At 38.0% G+C, this 21,336-nt stretch overlaps 1 protein-coding gene across 4 annotated transcripts in view; it reads right to left on the reverse strand.

Moving 5' to 3' along the window:
* The window catches only part of Otud4 (OTU deubiquitinase 4), a 133,280-nt gene that overhangs the window by 106,920 nt on the left and 5,024 nt on the right, over positions 1-21,336 (reverse strand). For 3 of the 4 annotated variants that reach the window (XM_051205819.1, XM_051205820.1, XM_051205817.1), the window contains exons 2-13: positions 20,340-20,423; positions 16,286-16,336; positions 14,138-14,184; positions 13,136-13,208; positions 11,360-11,441; positions 9,176-9,308; positions 5,773-5,827; positions 5,437-5,554; positions 5,275-5,339; positions 3,643-3,737; positions 1,703-1,803; positions 1,421-1,610 (exon numbers count right to left, since the gene is read on the reverse strand). In XM_051205819.1, coding sequence (XP_051061776.1) covers positions 1,421-1,610; positions 1,703-1,803; positions 3,643-3,737; positions 5,275-5,339; positions 5,437-5,554; positions 5,773-5,827; positions 9,176-9,308; positions 11,360-11,441; positions 13,136-13,208; positions 14,138-14,184; positions 16,286-16,336; positions 20,340-20,423 — 1,094 coding nt within the window. Of the gene's footprint in view, positions 1-1,420; positions 1,611-1,702; positions 1,804-3,642; positions 3,738-5,274; positions 5,340-5,436; positions 5,555-5,772; positions 5,828-9,175; positions 9,309-11,359; positions 11,442-13,135; positions 13,212-14,137; positions 14,185-16,285; positions 16,337-20,339; positions 20,424-21,336 lie in introns of those variants that run through there. The other variant, XM_051205821.1, reaches the window with a different exon arrangement.

The raw sequence follows: 21,336 nt of genomic DNA on the forward strand, positions 1-21,336 counted from the left end.
CCTCCTTACTGCACTTTCCTCTGATAAACAACTGCCTCTGGAGTGAACCTTTTTTATCTGTTTCTTTTTTGAAAATGCTATTTACACTGCCCTTTCTACAGATTATAAAGTTTTCTGTTGGACAGGCCATATTCTACCCATTTTGCTTAGAAAATCTTTACAACTGATCAAGAGTTAAGCGAGCTCCCCCTGAAAATTGTGGCCATTCTTTCCACCTACTAGATCCTGTAACAGTTGCAGCCACAACAGCTTTTTTATTGCCAGTCCCAGGAATGAGTATTGGCATACAAAGAGAAGTCTCAAAAATGACCTGTATGATTAGTAAAACTACTAATATTACAGAAAAACTATTACGGGATGAACAAATTGGGAAAGTTTTACAAAATAGACCTATCTTGGCTGCCAAAAGCACATGTTGCTTTAATGTGTCTGATCTTTCTCATAGTACTGATGGTCAAATTAATGATCTGTATAAAAGAATAAAATCTCTCAAGTGACCTTTGAATGGCCATTGTGGTTTAAGATGGCTTTCCCCTTTCCTTAATCTTTTATTTATTTATTTATCCCCCCCCCCCACAGGGTTTTCTGGAGGCTATCCTGGAACTAGCCCTGTAGACCAGGCTGGTCTTGAACTCAGAAATCCACCTGCCTCAATCTCCCAAGTACTGGGATTAAAGGTGTGCTGGGAGCAGATGTGGTTAATTGCCTGGTGATCTTTGTGCTTTTTGTGTGGATGAAACTAAACCAGATACTCCTTGAGACCCTTATCATGAGCTGTCAATGTATAGCATCTATTTTTAAGGATGATGTCACATTATGGAAGATGTCACATGTACTTCACAAAGCATTTAGATGTAGTCTTGTCTTAAGTTGTATTGTGCACACTTACCACCTGGAAATTTTTCACTTGTTTAAATATGACTCAAACTACTTGGGGTCAGACTCTCAAAGTTTGACCCAACACTGGCCACTAAGTTGTGTTGAACTAAACTACCTTCATTATTCTGCTGCCACAGTGTTTGAAAGACAACAAGAGCTACCATAAGGTTTCATCAGTAAAAGCAAAACATTAAAAAAAAAAAATAAAGGCTTATTCATCTACAGTATATTTTGTACCATTTGGAAGTTCTACTGACTATACTTTTGGGGTTTTTTTTGTTTGTTTGTTTGTTTTTAGTTTTTTGAGACAGGGCTTCTCCGTGTAGCCCTGGCTGTCCTTGAACTCATAGAGATCTGCCTGCCTCCACCTTCCGAGTGCTTGGATTAAAGGCACGAGGCATGCACCACCACTGCCCAGCAGTACTTTTCAATACTACATTATAAACAAGTTGCAGCCTTAAAAAAAAAAAAAAAAAAAAAAAAAAAAAAAAAGAATAAAGCACATACAATGCTTTTCATGACTTCTTCTCTTGAAGGTTACCTTATGATCTGTGAAGGTGTCCTACTTAGATTCTTATGCTCACTGGAGGATTTTTGAGGCTGGGACCCTGAAGAATGACTAGAGAACGCATGCTGTTGTCGTACACCTGCCGGATGCTGTAGTCGAGGAGGTAGTGCTGATGGGGCTTTTATTGGCTTGCTTACATTCTTTGGCCCTCTGTAATCCGTATCTGTGGAAAACAGAAAGATCTCACAAATTCCCTGGCATAAATGACTTCAAGTACTACCACAATAATCCTAAAGAACGTTAATGTAATTTTACCTGAATGGAAATTTTGTCCAGAATTGGGTTTTTTCATCTTCTTTCCTGACACTGTGTTCCAGCTTTCTGGGGGAGGTGCCTTGAGGTTCTTCGGTGTATGTCTTCAAAATAAAAGAGCTTGTTAGTTAACATCACGTAATCTCAATAAGAACTAAAACAATCAAGTAAAACGGGCTGCAGAGACAACTCAGTGGTTAAGCACTGGCTACTCTATTCTAGAGGACCTGATCCAATTCTCAGCACCCACACAGTGTCTCACAACAGTCCTAAGTCCAGTGTCAAAGGATCCAATAACCTCTCTTGGCTTCCTCAAGAAGCAGACATGTATGCATTGTACCTAACATGAGGGAAAACACTCATCCACATAAAATATGTACATCTATTAGAATCATTTTAAAGGAACAATAAAACACATATCCTGAATAGATACTAGAGATTTTATATCTGCAATATTTGCTGAATTTAGCCAGGCATATTAGCACATGCCTTCAATCTCTGAGTTCAAAAGCCAGCATGGTCTACTCAGTGAGTTTTAAAACAGCCAAGTTTATGTAAGACCTGTCCCTAAAACTAAATATATTTATTTAGAGAGAAGGTAAATTGAGCCAAGTAAGATGTTGCACACACTTAATCTAAGCCATCCCAGAGGCAGATGCAGGTCTATATCTATAAGGCCAACCTGATCTCAACTTCCAAGCAAGGCAGTGCAAGCAAGTGAGATGTTACCTCAAAACAAAAACATTTTTAAAAAGTTGATTAAAAATTACTAAGTAAGGGCTGGGTGTGGTGGCACACCTAGAACTCTGGAGACAGAAGCAGGCACATCCCTGAGTGTGAAGCTAGCCCAGTCTGCAGAGTGAGCTCCAGAACAGCCAGGACTACCCACAGAAACCCTGCCCCCAACCCCACCAAAAACAAAGCCAAAAGAACTAAAATAAGATACAGAGAAGTAGTGATGGTTATATTGGAGTTCACTGCACTATATACTTTACAGTCACATGTATTTAAATTTGTTTGTTCAGTTTATTACCTTTTCCTCTAGTAAAGGCAGCAGCTAAAAATGACACAGTGATAACTCAATAATATCTTTCTATTCTACCTGACAATACTGACATTCTAGAAACAAGGTCTCACTATGCAGCCCTAGTTTACCTGAACAGACTACTCTGTAGACCATGTTGGCTCAAGAAATCTGCCTGACTCTACTTTTTTGAGTGTTGGGGTTAGATGTATAAACTTCCACACTCAGCCACTGACAAATTACTGACTGCACAGAATCTAGCACTAAGACAATAGAAAGGAATACAGTACCTGTTCTCAAAGTCCCTACTTTTATAAACGCATCAATTTCCAATTGCTTTTGATAAAGAATATTTTAAACTATAACCATTAAAATTAACTATTATTTATTTTGTAAAATGTACCAGCAAGCATAACAATCGAATTAAACTCAAACTGCTTTTCTTTTCCTTGGGATGTGTATATGTGTTATGTTATGTGTGCTGCCTGTGTATATATGCTGTATCGGTCCATGTTTCTACCAGGTTTTTCAAGGCACAGTTTCACTGAACCTGAAGCTCATTTTATGTAGCTAGTTGAGTACCTGGTATCCACCTACCTCTGATGCCCAACACTGGTGTTACAGGCATACACAGCCATGCTTGGCTTTTATGTAGACCTTGGAGACTCAAATTCAGTTCCTGGTTTTGTTGTTTATTCTGTTTTGTTTGGTTAGTAGTTTTGTTTTCTGGTTGGTTGGATTTTTTATGAGATGGGGGTCTGGCTGCTCTGGACTTCTATGTAGATAAGGCTGGCCTTGAACAAGGTATCTGCCACAACACCCACCTTCAAAATCTATTCCTTTTCCAGAAAGCCAGTATTTGTATTTGTAATAGGCTACTTTGAAGAGGTAGCAAACACCTTGACTGAAAAATACGTACTTTTTTCCCAGTTCTTCAGATAAAACTGGTCCATTCTCAGAGTGAACCCCGTGAATGTCTGCATTAGAAAATTTTCCATTATGATCCAATCTAACCTGTTGAACACCAGAAAGAAAAATCAGATACCTGATTTTTTTCATATAAACAGTAGCTCATTTTTAAATGTATATTTTCTTTAAAGAAAATATAAACATTTATCCAGAAAACAAAATATTACAAAAGAGAGTAAAACAAAATCTGTCTCCTAAGATGCAATACCTCTCTACCTAAGACTATTTATGCTGTTAAAGATCTTCTGAATTGTTCTTTCTCACTACTTCAAGAAATGGCAGCACATCCTATCAAACTCCAATACTCAGCAACTGTCAACCCATTCTGGCTTTGAATCTCCAGACCTGGCCTTTCCATTGACTAGCAACAACCTTGGTCAATCTACTTGTTTGTTCACATGCAAATTGGAGCTAATAACAGTAATCAATACAACAGAGAACACCTGGAGATGCAATGGAGCTATATATCATACAGGGGACTGCAGTCTACATACACAGCAGCCATTCCACAAATGAGAGAACTATTATTACTACCATTTTCCATTGATTGTACAAACAGTGACTTGTTGCTCCATTTTAGAGCTGATTCAACTGTTCCTTACCATCCCCACTGACAGTAGTAGCTAATTGTGAACAATGATGTGCATAAGGATGCCTGTGCACTGGCCAAGGACTGCATCAGGTAAGATGACAGCACAGTAAACACAGTTCTGTTCTACACACACTCATACTGTTCTAAGTGTTATCAGAGACCTGAGTTGACATCTCATTCCTCATTGATCACAACAGGACAATGCATTTTTGCAATAAAAAAAAAGATTTTAAAAGGTTAATTTTAAATTTCTTAAATTGTTTGTTATGTGTAGGTTTCTGCCACCTATAGAGTGCTAACAGATGTCAGAAGAGGGCACAAGGTTCCTTGAGTTGGAATATGCAGCTTTAGTAAGCCTCCGAATGTGGGTACTAGGAACCAAACTTAGGACCCCAGAAGAGGAGCAAGGGCTCTTATCTGCTGAGCCTTCTTGCGAGTCTTCTTATTGTGTTTTGTTTTTGAGACAGGATCTCATTATGAAGCCCTAAACAGATCTGGAACTCAATATGCAGACTAGGCTGGCCTTGAACTAACAGAAACCCATTTGCCCCTATTTTCCAAGTGCTGAGACTGAAGTTATATACCACCACATCCAATCAAGTTTAAAGTATATCCTACATAACTCAACTAACAAGTCACCCATGTATCACTTCAGTTGTTTAAGATTTCAATTAAACCGTATTCAAATAAAATGGACAAAGACCCAACACTCAGGAGGCAGAGGCAGGAGGATCTCTGTAAACTCCTGGTCTACCAGAATTCCAGACCAGCCAGAACTATACAATGAGACACTGCCTCAAAAACAAACAAGACAAAACACCACCACCAAAAACAGCAACAACATGGTTTTATAAACATACAAATTTCAGCATTAAAATGACTTGTATTTAGAATAAATGAACTATGCAATCCAAACCATAAAGTCAAATTTTAGTTCCTTTAGAAAATAAGATTGAGGAAAGTCACTCTCTGTTAGTAGAAATCACTTACATGGCATTTATCTCCAACTTCGTATTGTAATCCAGCAGCAATGGAGTAATCACGTTTTTGTTGAGCTGTTAGTTAAAAAAAAATTTCAATAAAATATCAACTTTACCTCATTATTTTCAAGTGCTACAAGACAATGCTACAGAAGCTTCAGGATTAACTCACCTTGTTTGGACTTCAACCAAATTTCATACTCCACATTTCTATACACAGATGGATTGAGCGACTTAAGGACCTTTCTTGACAAAGGAAGGTCAGACACGTTCCCACCATTTTCTGGGTTCTAAATAAACAATGTCAGAAGTCCAATCAACAAGAAATGCTTTTAAAACATTGCTTCAAATATGTACAAAAGCAAAAAAAAAAAAAAAAAAAAAACCAAAAAACAAACCCTTACGAAAGGCAGAAAGCAGCACATAAATGTCTTCATAACAAAGTGACCCTAACTATGGAAAATTACCATGAAATTATAGATCTTTACACATTAAAGATTAAAAATACCTCACTGCATGAAGGCTTAAATCCATTCACATCAGTAGCAGCAGTACTCTTACTCCTACAAAGCAACAAAAAATCAATTAGGAAATGGAAAATGTATTTGTATGTTATCAACCTTTGTTTTTTGTTTTGAGATAAGGTTTCGCTAATAGCTCGGCTGCCCTGGAACACACTTGGTAGACCACATAGACCAGGCTGGCCTAAAATTCAAAGATCCACCTGCCTCTGCCTCCTGCATGCTGGGATTAAAGGTGCACACTTTAAATGTAATCAACTTTTAACCTCCACTAAAACATTCAAGTTAGCTACATACCAAAATGTGAGGCTCCGGTAAGTTCTTAAATTATAGTATATGTAAATACATATTACACATATATAAAGTGTTAAATATGCATATATAAATCAGATTTATTACTGCTAATTCTTACTGACTTGGTAAAAACAAAAATGTGGGTTGTGGGGTGCACTGTTTGAGTAGAAGAATAACAATCTACAAAAGATTCAACATAAAATTTTCAGTGAGTATTAAAAAGTTTAAAAAAAACTGTTATAGGCAAATTATAACATTTATAATAAAAAACAATTGTAACAAATGCCTAAAGTCATAACTAACTTTTTTCCAAAACATACTTCCTAATTCTCAGTACAACCCAAGAACTATCAGCATACTTGTCATTCATTTCTCTACAAGTATGAGAGCCTACTATGTGCTGCTCACTATGCATTATTAGACAGTTGAATCTAAGCAGTGAATGAGAGACAAAAACAGTGCCTATATAATCCAGTAATACCTAATCAGTACATAAGAGCTACTAAGTACTATGGCAAACAAAAGGTGGCAAGCATAACAATGTAAGATAAAATACAAAGTGGCAGATGGGGGAGGCTTGTTGAAACAGATGCCTTTGAATAAATAAAGACAGTTAACAAGACAGTGAGTGTATCATATCTAGTATTCCATGCAGAGGAAGAACACACAAAGACCCCAAAATGGAGAAAAGGTTCAAGATGAAAAGGTTCAATGTAGCCCCTATAGTATCTACCTTTCTGTCTTACTCCTCCTCAAGAAATCAACCTCTAGATTTCAAAATAACCTCCAAATATTTATTAAAGGGAGCAAGAGCCTGGAGTCTAGACCAGAAATCACTCATTTCAAGTACACTTCAAGACCCATCAATATGAATAAGAAAACAACCCAAGAGCATATTACACCTCACTAAACCGATCTATCCTTGATAAGATTATACAGGAGTGTTTGTCCTCTCTTAAAAGCAATGTGAAAAAAAGGGGGTTTTGTCCCCCTTCTAGTACATAGACTCACACTCAGGGACTCTCACATGGTAAGCACTCTAGCTGCATATATATATATATATATATATATATGTATATGTATATATACATACATATGTATAAAGCTAAAGCAATTTTAACTTTGTATACATTATATATGCATATAATGTAATATACATACATATATACAGCTAAAGCAATTTAAATATAATGAATAAGTAAGCTACATTTCAAGGGCAGTATAAAAGTACAAGGAAACCACACATATCCTACCACACACCTGCTCCACTTCCCAACTCTTCAGCTTACCAGGCCCTGTGTCCAGAATCACATCCTGGATTTGCTTCCGTAACACTACAAATATCTACAGCACTCAAGAGACAAGTTTAAAGCTCTTACACTGCAAGCATAGGTAGCAACTTAAAATAATCCAGCCACCCCCTCAATTTCTCGGTTTACTAACACATCTAGATCAGATTATGACTGGAGAAAAGGGCAATTTCTTTTTGTGCACAATTAATCAGCATATGTTACTTGACAAAACTGACAACAGCAAACACTGCTCAAGTACAAATAATGGTCAAATCTTGCAAATAAAAATTTAATTCAACACATTCCTAGAAACCAAGCATGATGATACACACCTGTAATGCAAGCCTTTGGGAGGTGAAGATAAGACAATCAAGGCTTAAGTCATTCTTAGCTACACTGTGAGTGAGCTCCAGGCCTTGCCTCAGAAACAAAACAAGCACCAGAGAGATGGTCCTACTGGTCTTAAGATCTTACACAGCTCTTGCAGAGGATCCAAGTTCAGTTCCCAGAACCTTGTCAGGAGGCTTACAAAGATCCAAAACTCTAACAAAAAGGAATCTGACACCTTGGCCTCTGCAAATATCTGTACTCACTCACCACATACTCACACATATGTAGATAATTAAATTTTTTTTTCAAAAAAGAAAAAAAATATTAAAACAAACACAGACCCACTAAGATGATGTATAATACTCTGAATTCACTCCCTAGCACAGAAAAGGGAAAAGGTCTGGAGTCCAAATCAACAGACACACATACATTTTAAGGCATATTTGAAAGAACTAGGCATTCTGTTGGAGAGTGGTGGCACATGCCTTTAATTCCAGCACTCAGGAGGCAGAGACAGGTGAGATCTCTGAGTTCAAGGCCATTCTAGTCTACGAATTGAGTACCAAGACAGCCACAGCTAAACAGAGAAACCCTGTCTCAAAAACAAAAAAAAAAACAAAAATAAAAACCAAAAAAACAAAACAAACAAACAAACAAACAAACAAAAACCAAACAAAAAAAATCAAAACAAAAAAAAAATATAGGCATTCTGTTAAGCTCAAGGTTTACCCTTAGTGTAACATGTATGGATGGCCATGGTCTCATGAAAATATACTTTCAGCCTCAACAGTAATTAACAGAAGACTTTCATAAAAGATAAACTTAGTATTTATATACAGGCTTATCATCATAAACTAGTACACAATATATAACAATGAAACTATATTTATCTTCCATGTTCTCATGTATCTCTCATTAACTGTCTTCTGCTAGGAAACACTGAAATGCCCTTATTTTATGCTACCGAGGCTCCTTTAAAGAATTTAAATATGTCCCTAATCTATCCAGTTAACAATAAAACATGCCAATGTCTGAAACTGCCTGGATGTCCAGGGCTGAAAATCTTAACCTGTCTAAGCGACCTCAGTGACTCAGTAGAAGGTGTTTACCTGTAACACATACTGAAACACTCCTTATTCTAAAAAGAGGTGGTTGAAGCAAAGGAAGAAAACTACAAAAGTCACGAAAATCAAAACATACATTTTCCCATCACTAGATATGTAAACAAAAACTTACAATTTTACAATGTACATGCACAGGTAGATCAAACCTATTCCATATATGTGTATTAATTACATAATACAAACTCATTAACCAAAACAAAATCAAAGATGCCCCCATCATAGAATCTAGGACAAATTCATGGCAGCAATAGAAAAACTTTACTGAAGATCAATGTTTTATGAATGTATCTTAACACATGAAAATGTTCCCGAGGTGACACAGACACTCTAAGACTGAAATGTGTTCTTACTTGCAGCTGTCATCCTCAGAATCTGATATTTCACTGGTGCTTTCATCAGCCATTTCAGACGTTTCCAGTCCCATCATGATTTTACTAACATCAGTTTTAAATACCTTCTCATACAGCAATTCATAAAGGAGAGCTGCAATTAAAGAGGCACAGTATGCAACATTACATGCAAAAGGTGACCGTTCAGACTTCTAAAATTCTTAGTAGGTATACAGAACCCTTCAGTCAACAAGTACTACTTAATCTGAAAGATACCTAGGAAAGCAACAGGAATGTGTCTGGGCACATTAAGTTTGAAATCATGCTTTAGAATATATTTTTTAAATACAATTAAAAAGTATCAGATCTATGATGCAAACACGACAGGAAAAATGATAACACATAGTGACAAATTATTTCATTCCACACACACACTATACTTAAGCTCACTGTGTCCTTACATTTAATCCTAGCACATGAAATACTATTTTCAGTCAATAGGCTTAGGAATATCACACAAACAGCCTAACCCTAACATTTCAGGAAGAAAAAATTAAGCAAAATTAAGTCTGGAGAAATGTAGAACATTAGAATATGCTAAATGACAAATCAGAAGACTTAGCTTTCTCATCTTATTTTTCCCACTAACTGTAACATTAGAAAGGAAGGGAATTTGTTCATTGTAATCTGGCTTCATATTTTAACTTTACACAATGACTAAGGGACTTGGAAGATAGTTCAGTTGATAATTGTTTGGCATGTAAGCATTAAGAGCATGGTTTGTATCCCCAGCACTCATATAAAGGCCAGGTGTGGCAACATGTGCTTATTATCCTACCACCAAGGAAATGAAAGGCAGGAGCTACTATACTAGCTGCTGGCCAGCCAATCTAGCCAAAAAGGTGAACTGCAGGCAAATTCAGTGAGAGATCCTATCTCAAAATCTAAGCTGGACAGCCATCAAGGACATCCAATGCTGACCTCAAGCTATTATCACTCATTGTCTACCTCCCACATTTTATATACATGCACAAGTAATACAAAAAAAGGGAGGGGAAGAATGAAGGTTGACCTCTAGCTTTCACGTGCATGCATATGCATGCATACACACATGCACGCACGCACGCACAGCCATCCCTGAAGGAAAGAATATTTAGATTAATGTGATTAACTTACAAAGTTAAAAAAAGAAATATAATTTACCAAAAAAATCTTTAACAAAAATTCAAAACCACATGAACTCTAAAACTCATTTTTCACAATATACTTCCTGAAACTAAGTGCATTTAAGTTCATGCTCACCACCTATGGATTCCCATAGTCCTTCTCACAGATCATCTATCTCCCAGATTCTGGGCAAGAGGCAAAAAGCCTCAGAATCACTCACGGTCAGAACAGGGAAGGCAGTCTACAAAGGCTTCTTTCCTAAAGCTGAAATGTCCTGACTTTGACTAGCTAGGAAAGGGGGAGACACAGTCCAAAAGACAACTAAATATTCCCACCCCAAAAATGTAACTTTCAACATGTTTACACTCATACTTTTACTGGTCACTTAAGACTAGAAAAAGTGTGTGTGGTAGTGCATGCCTAATTCCAGTAATTGGGAAACAGGTAGATGATTAGTCAAGGCTACACAGAAAGACCCTGCCTCAAAGAACAAAAAGGAAAAATAAGAAAGCAATTACAGCCCCGTGGTGGTGCCACACACTTTTAATCCCAGCACTTGGGAGGCAAAGGCAGGTGAATCTCTTTGAGTTCAAGGCCTGCCAGGTCCACAAAGCTACAAAGAGAAATTCTGTCTCAAAAAAACAAAAACAATTACATAGAACACTACTGCTCCTATGAGGAAAAGGCACTTAAAGCAGGAGGAGCCATTTCTATCCTCCTACAACAATATTCTCTTGTGTGTGGAAGGGGAATTCAACCAACCAGAAAATATTTGGGAAAATCTGTAGAAACAGGATGTCAGACTAGGTAGAGGTTAGGGAGCTGGTAAGCACACTACAAAGCACAGGGCCAGAAGAATCTGGCCCAGAATCGCTACAGTGTCAAGGGTAGGAGACCCTCCCTTTAAACAAAATACAGTCAAATGCCGCATTTACTCAGTCACCTGGATTTTCAATCTATACACTAATAACTTGAAAAGTCAACTAAGACCATGTAGCTTAGGCTGTAACTCCTATATGAACATGAGAAGATACTTACACTGACACACAGCAGAACTATCTTTATACGTTATAGGATAGACAATATCATAATGGTTTCCATTCGAAAAACACAGTAACACCTGAAGAGAAAGCAAGCGACATTTCGGTCAGTCACACATTTGACATTCACAAAGGAAGCTGTGTCTCCAAAGCCTCAGAATCAAGCATTTTCAAAACCGTATTTCAGAACCAACACAACTCCAATGTGTCTGTCACAGTATGGTACACCACATTATGGTGAAAAGTCAGACAGCATTTACATCATTAAGTTCTCTCTAACGTTTTGTTTGTTGTTTTTGAGACAGAGTCTCATGTATCCCAGGCTGGCCTCAAACACACTGTATAGTAGAAACTGGCCTTAAAACTCCTGATCCTCCAATTCCCACCTCTCCAGTGCTGGGGTTACAGGTAAGCAACACCATGTTCATGTGGTTCATGTGGTTCACAGAACCACAAAACAGACACAGTAAGTAGTCACAAGTGGTTGCACACATCTGTAATTCCAGCATTAAGGGAGGCTGAGGTAGGAGGATCACAAGCCAGAAGACAGTCTACATAAAGAGAATGTCTCAAAAATAAATAAATAAATAAACACAGTGAATACCAGACATCACATATGATTACAGCTATGTAAAGAACAAGAGAGTTGAACTGTTGGAATGCTTTGGTGGTTAAGAGCACTTACTGAGCTTGCAAAGAACAAAGAACCCAATTTTGTCTCCCAACACCCACATGTAGCACCTCACAGCCACAAGCTATATCCAGCTGCAGGGGAATCTGACACCTATGGCCTCTGAGCATCTGGAGTCTCATGCACACACCCACACACATACACAAACAAAAGGAAAATAAATATTAAAAAAAAAGTAAGATTTTAAGAAGTCATTCCAAGTAAGTTTAGTGAGGAACTCAAGAGGCTAAGGTAGCAGAATTAAGAATTTGGTGCACTATACACTTCACAGCAGACTAGCAGACTTTGGAAAGAAAGGGGGAGGAGGAGAGCGGGAAGAGAAGGAAGGAAGAGGAAAGGCGAGTGGGGAAGAGACAAAAATCAGAGGGAAGAGAAAAGAGGAAAGAGATTAGGAAAGAAAATATTCCAAAAGCATAGTAACACTAACTTCTATGAGTGAATCAAAGTCAGATTAACCTTTTCTAAGTAACAGATTACTGCTACACAAAGAAATCTGCAATACTGTTTGAAACATGCCACAGCTAAAAAACAAAATTGCCATGGAAAAGCTCAGATCAAGTCCCACTAACACCCACTCTCCGTTTCCTATCCCTTAAAACCCTCCTGTCTTTAAGTCATAGTATTTCATCACTTCCTCTCCCCCTTATACACAAGTGACATGGCCTGCATGATTCCACCAAAGTAGAACTCTCTTACAGTCAATCAGCTTGTTTTTCTATCTAGACTGGGTGAAAGGTCCCAGTGTTGCCACTGTAGGACCACATGCAGTGGTCCTAAAATTACCTTTCCAGAGGGAAACAATCAATCACCCAGTGTCTGCACACAGCAGGACCAACTGCCACAAGTTATTTCACTACTTAAAATCATGACCAAACTAATAATCTTGGTCACACGGACATACTTTTCTTACAAATACTAGCTTTTACTTTTCTTACAAATGACGAACTTTAAAAAACAGCACCTTCCTTAACTTTCATATAGCAATATTTCAAGAGTCATTTAAAATTACAAATTAGGAGGTCAAGGTAGCAATTAAGCACCTCTTTTACTTAAATGTTTTTAAATATTTCAAAAAGTTCTTACCTTTTCAGGAAAATTATTTTCAGTTACTTGTGAAGGAGAAACATTTGGCTCCTGATATATTACAAAATCTTTCCTGAAAATAAAACTCAGATATTAGTTTTCAAAAAAAAAAAATGTATTTTGTTGATTTAAATTATTCACTTAACTGTATATACCAGGCAATATTCTAGGCAGTGAAGACAGAACAGGGAAAAAAAAAAAGAAAAGAAAAGAAATAACTGCACTATAAAATACCAGAAGTATTGTTTCCAAAAAAAAAAAAAACACTTCAAATAATTCACATGTAAGATATACAACATTTAGAAATTAATTCTAAAAAGAAACTTTGTGGTGATAAAATGACTACACAAAATTGATCCAGTCCTATAAGAAACAGCTTACACAAAGGTGATCTCAGCACCTGGCATCACATGCCTTTTAATCCTAGCAGTAGAGAGGTGGAGACAGGATATGGCTGGGCAGAGAAAGGGATATAAAGAGGTGGAGACAGACACTGAGAGCTTTTGCCTCTGAGGATTTGTGGAGACAGGATTACCATTTCAGCTGGGTAGAGGTAAGATCTACTGGCTTGGCTGCTTTGATTCTCTCATCTTCAGCTTAAAGCTAGGACCCCAGTATCTGTCTCTGGGTCTTTTATTTTTCGTGCTACAAAACTTGGTACACCACCAGATACTCGAGCTCTGTTCCTAGGGCCATTCAATGCTATTAACCCTGAGAGTAAGCCCTTTCTCCATAAAACTGGTAAGCAGTAGTTTTTAAGGACATAGTCAAACATTTTTTCTGTGTTTTTTCAAAATTCCCTCAAAAATTAAAACATTTAAACATTAGGAACTAACCATTAAACTCCAACTGATGCAATTAAATGAACAGACAAAAAGTCTTACGGAAGATGTTTCACAACTGAGGTATAAAACAACTTTTAGTTTTTAAAATTTTTAGTTGATATAATCTATAAATTTTCCAGTTATTTTTATTGTTTTATTTAAGAGTTATACAGTTTACCTGTACATAAGAGAAAGGGCACTTATTTCCACTTGTCCTACCCATTCCTGCAGAGAGGGAAGAAAAGTTAGCATGTAAACATTTCACATTTTACAACATACATTACACACAATCTCTATAAACAACCCCCAACCCCAGGGCTTCTCTGGCCTTGAATTTGATTTGTATGTACACCAGGCTGGCCTCCAACTCAGATCCACCTGGCCCTGCCTCTGGAGCACTGGGATTAAAGGTGTGTGCCACCACTGCCTGGCTTCAGGACGAATTCCAAATGCAAAAACAAAACTGCCACACTGAAATAGACTTCTTGAAATATACCTTAGACTAATTAATAATAAAGGCTTCTCAAACAGTCCCAATGTGATACCCTTTATAGGAGACTATTTAGCTCACAAACACTACACTCCTCACTTACATAATTTGTGTGGGTCACATCACTTCTAAAATGTAAACTCTGGGCTGGATGGCACTTATGGCTCTTGCAGAAGACCCAGACTGCAGTTCCCAGCATTCACACAATAGCCTACAATGTTGATATTGAGCACCTTCCAATGTCCACAGACCCAAGGCATGTACAATGTGCAATTAATACATCAGAAACATAAAACAAATCTTTCTTAAGTAAAGTAGCTGAACATGGTGGTAGGGGTGCACACCTTTAATACCAGAACCAGAGGCAGGGGAAGGGGAATCTTTGGCCAGTCTACAGAGTGAGTTCCAGGACAGCCAGGGCTGTTAAACAGAAAAACTTTTTGTCTCAAAATGAAAAAAAGCTTAAGTCTCTCTGATGAGCATAATGTATCTTCTTATAGGTGACCTTCGAAATAAATTCTATTATAATCTGAGCAAGTAAATATCTTCATCCTTAACTAATTATCAGCCATCAAATGTAAACTTTTATTTCTTAAAAGAAAATGAGCACTGGTATCAAGCATCATTAACCCCAATGTAGTGAGATATCCACCCTGCCCACACCTGTTGTACTAACCATGCCCATTGGGGCGTGGGGAAAGGTGTGGATGTGACCAATGTAGTCTAGGTCTGGGTCTTCCCTGTGGGAGATGGGGCAGATCTGAGGACATCCTTGGGGCTGGAACCCACAGGTGGTCATCTGTTTCTTGTGTAAGTGAATTCTCCCCAAATAAACCTCAATCTGTACTGTGTCTCAGAATCCTATTACCTGCTTTAATCCCAGCACTCAGGAGGCAGAGGCAAGTGGATCTCTTTGAGTTCCAGGACAGCCAGGACTGTTACACACACAGAGAAACCCTGTCTCAAACAAACAAACAGGAGGGGAGAGAGGGAGAAAGATGAATGGAAGCCAAAAAAAAAAAAAAAAAGGAATAAAGTCTTTAAAAATACATTGTCAATGACTTATGTGTAAAGGAAGAACTTTTAAAACTGGATACCAACAACTATTTTTTTAAAAATAGGTAAATTTATAAATGAGCACCTTACCAACAGAAATACATGAATGTCGAGTACATAAAAATAGATTAATCACCATGCAAATTAAAATCACAATAAATACTCAAAAATGTAGAACAACATGGCTCATAAGGAGTTTGGCAGTTTCTCATAAGCTAAACATATATTTAGCTTATGACCCCACAATTCCATCCTCCAAGAGAAAAATAAATCCAAGAGCCCACAGGTGGAAAACAGCCAAGTATAAATTAACAGATAAATTGTGTCCATCTATCCAAGTACTACCCCATATAAAATAGAAATAAAAAAAACATGAATCTTAAGAGTATCACCATTATACAAAGAAGCCAAATATTTAAACTACAAGTTTTGTTATTCCTTGTATAAATCTAAAGCCAAAACCTAGAAAGTAGGCTGATAGGTTTTGAGGAACCAGGTAGAAGGATTAAGCACAATTTCTTTTCTGCTTTTATTTTGTTTTTCTAGACAGACAGGGTTTCTCTGTGTAGCCCTGGTTATCCCGGAGCTCACTCTGTAGACCAGGCTGGCCTCAAACTCGCAGACTTTCACCTGCCTCTGCCTCCCAAGTCCAACTATCTTTCAATTAAGCAATGCACAAAGGGTACAGTTGCTTCAACTGTCATACAATGTACTATGATCTTCCACCAACTAATTTTAATACATATTTGGATATGCACAAGAAATACCACTAATACATACCTGTGGATTTTCCAGACGTTTTAAATATTCTTCAAATGGCCCTTCTATAAACTACAAGGGAAAAAAAATGTATTAGGGGCCTGGTTCTCACTTTTGCAGAAGACCCTTTTCAATCCCCAACATGCAGCAGCACACAACCACCAACTCCCTCTTCTGACTAAGGTCTCTGAACACATATACCTTACATGTACTTACACATACATGCAAGCACATATACATTAAATTTTCTTTTTAATTTTTTTTTTTTTCTTTTCTCTGTGTATCCCTGGCTGTTCTGGAACTCACTTTGTAAACCAGACTGGCCTCAAACTCAGAGATCCTCCTGTCTTTGCCTCTACCACCACTGCCCAGCAAAAAAAAACAAACAAAAAACCCCAACAACTTAAAATTAGAAATACTATCTAAGAAACATGCCAAACAACGGCATGTTTACTTTGTGTCATGGGGTTCTTATACAAGCCTAGACTTTATCAGCAATATTAAAAGATACTTGTGGGTATCTGTATAAATCCTTAATAATTTCAAATAAGATTTTTTTACAATACTGCTTGCTTTGTTTCTGTATCATGAAATAAGTTTACTCAATCTACACCCAATCATTTTTCGTTTTCATTGTAACAACTACACAGATTTGAAAAAGTGCTTTAGTAGTTTGGTACTTTGGTAGGCTCATATATTTGAATGTTTGGTCCCAAGATGGCAGAACTGTTTGGGAAGGATTAGGAGGTGTGGGCTTGCAGGAAGTTGTCACTAGGAGTGACTTTTGAGGCTTCAAAAGCCCACACCATTCACAGCTCTGTCTCCTGCCTATGGAGTAAGATTAAGCTCTCGCTACCACTCCAGTACCAAGCCCACCCACCACCGCCATGCTCCCCCACCCCACCATGGTCATGAACTCTTACTACCCCTATGTAACCATGAGTCCCAAATTAAATGCTTTCTAAGTTGCTTTGGTCGTGATGCTTTATCAAAACAGTAGAAAACCTAATTAAGGCAAAGTGCTAAACAGTATTCTTATCTGGCCATTAAGTTCGATTTTATTTAATTTACAATACTAGTTAACTCAGCAAGAGTGATACACTTAAACACAGAAGTCTTTTCAACACCCACAGAATCTTCAGATTGTAAATTCTTTTGTATACTATCAAATTTCAAAACTGTCCTAAATTCCAACATGTAAACAGGTGCTGCTGTTCCATGAGATATTTACTTCCAAACCAAACAAACTCTAAAGCCTCTCACATCTGGAAGACCTATGTGGTACCCTAACAGAAATCTGTATCCAATCCAAGTCTTCTTCCTTAAGTGCCAAATTCTCACAGAGGTCATACTCAACAGAGGCCATACTCAACATTCCCACAAACCCCTTCCCATTTCTTCCAAAAGAAACTAGTGTTTTGTCTTTGTTTTGGATTTGGTTTTTTGTCTGTCTTCTTGGAGACAGGGTTTCTCTGTGTAACCCTAGGTATTGTGGAACTCACTCTGAAGACCAAGCCAGCCTCAAATTCAGAGATCTGCCTGCCTCTGCCTCCCTTGTGCTGGGTTTAAGGTGTGTACCACCACCCAGCTGAAACCTGAAGGGTCTTATGATCAATAATGAAACTTTTTTTATTGGAAATTCTATCTTCTGACCTCATCTTCTAAGGTTATGTTAACTAAATAAATATATGTATGGCACTTAAAACAATACCTGGCATACAGATTCAATGCTAAAAATGTAAACTATTATTAACAGCTTTATCCCAAGGTTATAATGACTAATTCTTGGTCATTCCTCCAGATATTACAGACTACTTCACTTTCCCAGGCCTACATTGCAGCCACCATGTCCTAACCCTTCCATATCATCAGGTTTTGCATTACCAGCTTTTTAATAAGACAAGTTGTCAAACCACCTCACTACCCATCCTAACCACAGTGCTCTCAACTGGCTTAAACACAGAGATACAACCTACCAACACACAGAGAACTCTTTGCATGTGAACACTGAAGTTTTATTTATTGATAAAATGTCAATATTCATTACCAGTCAGGGGGAAATTGCATGCAAAGTTGTCAGTTTATAGAAACTCATAAAACACTAGATGGCTTTGTTCCACTGACTACAACTGAGAAAGTTATACTACCTTGCTATACAACATTTTATTAATTAAAGAATTCTGATATAAAATTCCACAAGGCATTGTAAAAAGTAAACATTTATAAATGCCTTTGACAAAAACTGCACAGAACATGATTTTTACTAAGTCTCAATTTGTTTTTAACCAGTGTTAATTAACAGTCACAGACACCATTATTACTCTCAATACCTATGCCCTTGCCAAGTCAAATAAGCTCACAAGCTTAGGTCATCCTTCCATGCCTCACAGTTCAGTGCCTTAGCCATCATCAACATGTGCTAAATGAATATGAAAAAAGCCTAGAAAATATCACAACTGAATATGTTTAAATGTTTTCACATCCTACACTAATTGCAGTTATGTTTAACTGTGGCTGTTAGACATGACCCATGAAATGGGGAAGGGAAAAGCCTCAGGGAAAACTGGATTATAAAACAGTAAGTGATTGCAAAGAAGAGATGGGAATGGAGGTATAAGGGTTATGTGTAAATAAGAACAAGGGAATGACAAGAGGTTGAGGGAAGAGTAACCAAAACTACAGATTTTTAAAAAGCCTTAAGGAAAGCCAGGCATGGCGTCCCACACCTTTAATCCCAGCACTCCCAGAAGCTGAGTTCCAGGACAGTCAGAGCTATTAAAGAATGTGTCTTGGGAAAAAAAAAGTTTCAAGAAAGCCCTACTTTTTTAGACAATTTTTTAAAGTTTATTTTAAAAGGAGCTATCATATACATGGTGGACAATTCTGCTCCCAGAAAATAGTTTTATTATATGTAATTCTCAGTACTAGACATGGGGTAGGTAGCACCCTTAAAAGTTATTAGGCAGGGAGGCTTCAGAAGCCCCCAGAAGAACACAGGCTATTGCACAGCTCTTCACAGTGTACCAGATCTAGATGGCAAGACCATACTGTTGATGACACCACAAATTTTGATTGGAGCACATAGAGAAGTCAAGCTGGAACTGACTGGGAAACTTGCTTCCCGCTGGCTAGCTTTCATAATGCAAGGAGTTATTAATTTAGGCTGTTGTGAGAGGAAATAACAATGGCCTTTCTAGCCCTGAACCCTGCATGCTACAATACTGGCCTGCCAGGCCTGGTCCAATAGAGGCAAGACTGTTTTGGGGATAACCAATTGCTTTTTGATATATCAGCCCTGTTCCACTGGAAAGAGTTCATTGCTTTTGACCAAAAGAATGGCTAGGGAGGTCACAGGCCCTATAGGTGAACCAAAAGTTGTTGGTTTTGCTAAATCAACATGTATTAAACTGCCTTATAAAGACTCACGATTAGTTTTGATTCAGGGTTTCTCTGTGTAGCCCTGGCTGACCTGGAACTCGCTTTGTAGATCAGGCTAGCCTCTAACTCAGAGATCCACTTGCCTCTGCCTTCCAAGTGCTGGGATTAAACACCTATTTATACACATCTATTTGTGCTGTCAACCTGGCTCAGAGAAAGCTTCTTTATGCAGGGGACAGAGTTCAATACATAAAGTGTTGAGAGTAAGTGACTATGAGTGACCCATCCTAAATGAGACATCTACATCGACCTCCCCACCACCTACAACTGAAAGGGGACTAAAAGAATTTGAAGGATGGAGGGGAGTACTAGGAAACACTGTCTTCTAAACACAACACAGATTTGTGCACTCATAGCAGTTGTGGTTACTCATAAAAATTCAGAACAGATAGGGGAATGGCTCACAAGACCCTGCCCTAGCTGAGAAGCTACTTGGTAGATTATGAGGTTGACAAGACAATGTACTGAGGGTGAGTCCAAGGAGAAGAGATAAGACCAAATTACAATGTATACATTTATGAAATTCTCAATGAAAAATAATTAGTTTAAAAAGCATAGACTGTGAAATATCCACTAGAACATTTCCAATGGCCAAAATGTAAGTGAAGACATCATCATAACTCAATTTAAAAATTACCGCTTCAAATTTCTCTCTGTTCTCTCGAAGGTAGTGAATACAGGCCATTCTAACTTCCACATGGCGAGACTGAGAGTGCAACACCTAAAACAAAAAAAAAAAAAAAAAAAAAAACAATCCCTTATTAAGAATTTTGTTTAAAACAGGCTTACGTTACAAGTTAAAGCCTTTTTTCATTCAAAATTGTGGGAAAAACTTTAATCTTTACTGATTCTAACCTCTTCCTCTGCGCACTGATGACATATTGTGGTAGTTTGAATGAGAAGCTCCCCTGCCCCACAGGCTCATATATTTGAATGCTTGACCATGAAGGAGTAGAACTATTTGAAAGGGTTATAAGGATTAGGAGATGTGGCCTTGCTGGACTAGGCATGGCCCTGAGGTTTCAAAAGCCATGCATGCCAGGTCCAGGCTTGCATGCCCCCCATCCCCCCCCCAACCCAGTAGCTCTCAGCTACTGCTCCAAAGGCTCCCAGCATACCACCACACTTCCCACCTCTGGAACTGTAAACAAGCCCCCAATTAAATGCTTTCTTTCCCAAGAGTTGCCTTGGTCATGGGGTCTCTCCACAGCAATAGAACAATGACTAAAACATATAAAAATAATACTTTATAAGCTTATTGTCATGGGGGAGGGCATTTTGAAACAGGGTTTGGTTGTAGCCCTAGCTGTTCTGGAACTCGCTCTGGCTTGAACCCAGATATCAGCCTGCCTCTGCCTCCTAAATGCTGGGATTAAAGGACCCACCTTGGCCCCTAATATCATTCTATAAAGAATTTGTCACCACTTCTCCTGAGGTCATTAAAATCACTCCTTTGAAGACAATGCTGTACCTGACAGTCTCTCCTCTGTTGCCAACCTTCTATAAAATAGCAAATGCTGGGGCTCATCCTATGTTCATAAAAGAGAAAGGTAAGCCAAAACTGATGGTAAGCTCCAGATACTAGGAAGGCTGCCAGTGGTGGGATATTTCCAGGTTCAAACCCTGCCTAGTCT

The sequence above is a fragment of the Phodopus roborovskii genome, unplaced genomic scaffold (genome assembly GCF_943737965.1).
Source record: "Phodopus roborovskii unplaced genomic scaffold, PHOROB, whole genome shotgun sequence".
In the NCBI taxonomy this organism is placed as follows: domain Eukaryota; kingdom Metazoa; phylum Chordata; class Mammalia; order Rodentia; family Cricetidae; genus Phodopus; species Phodopus roborovskii.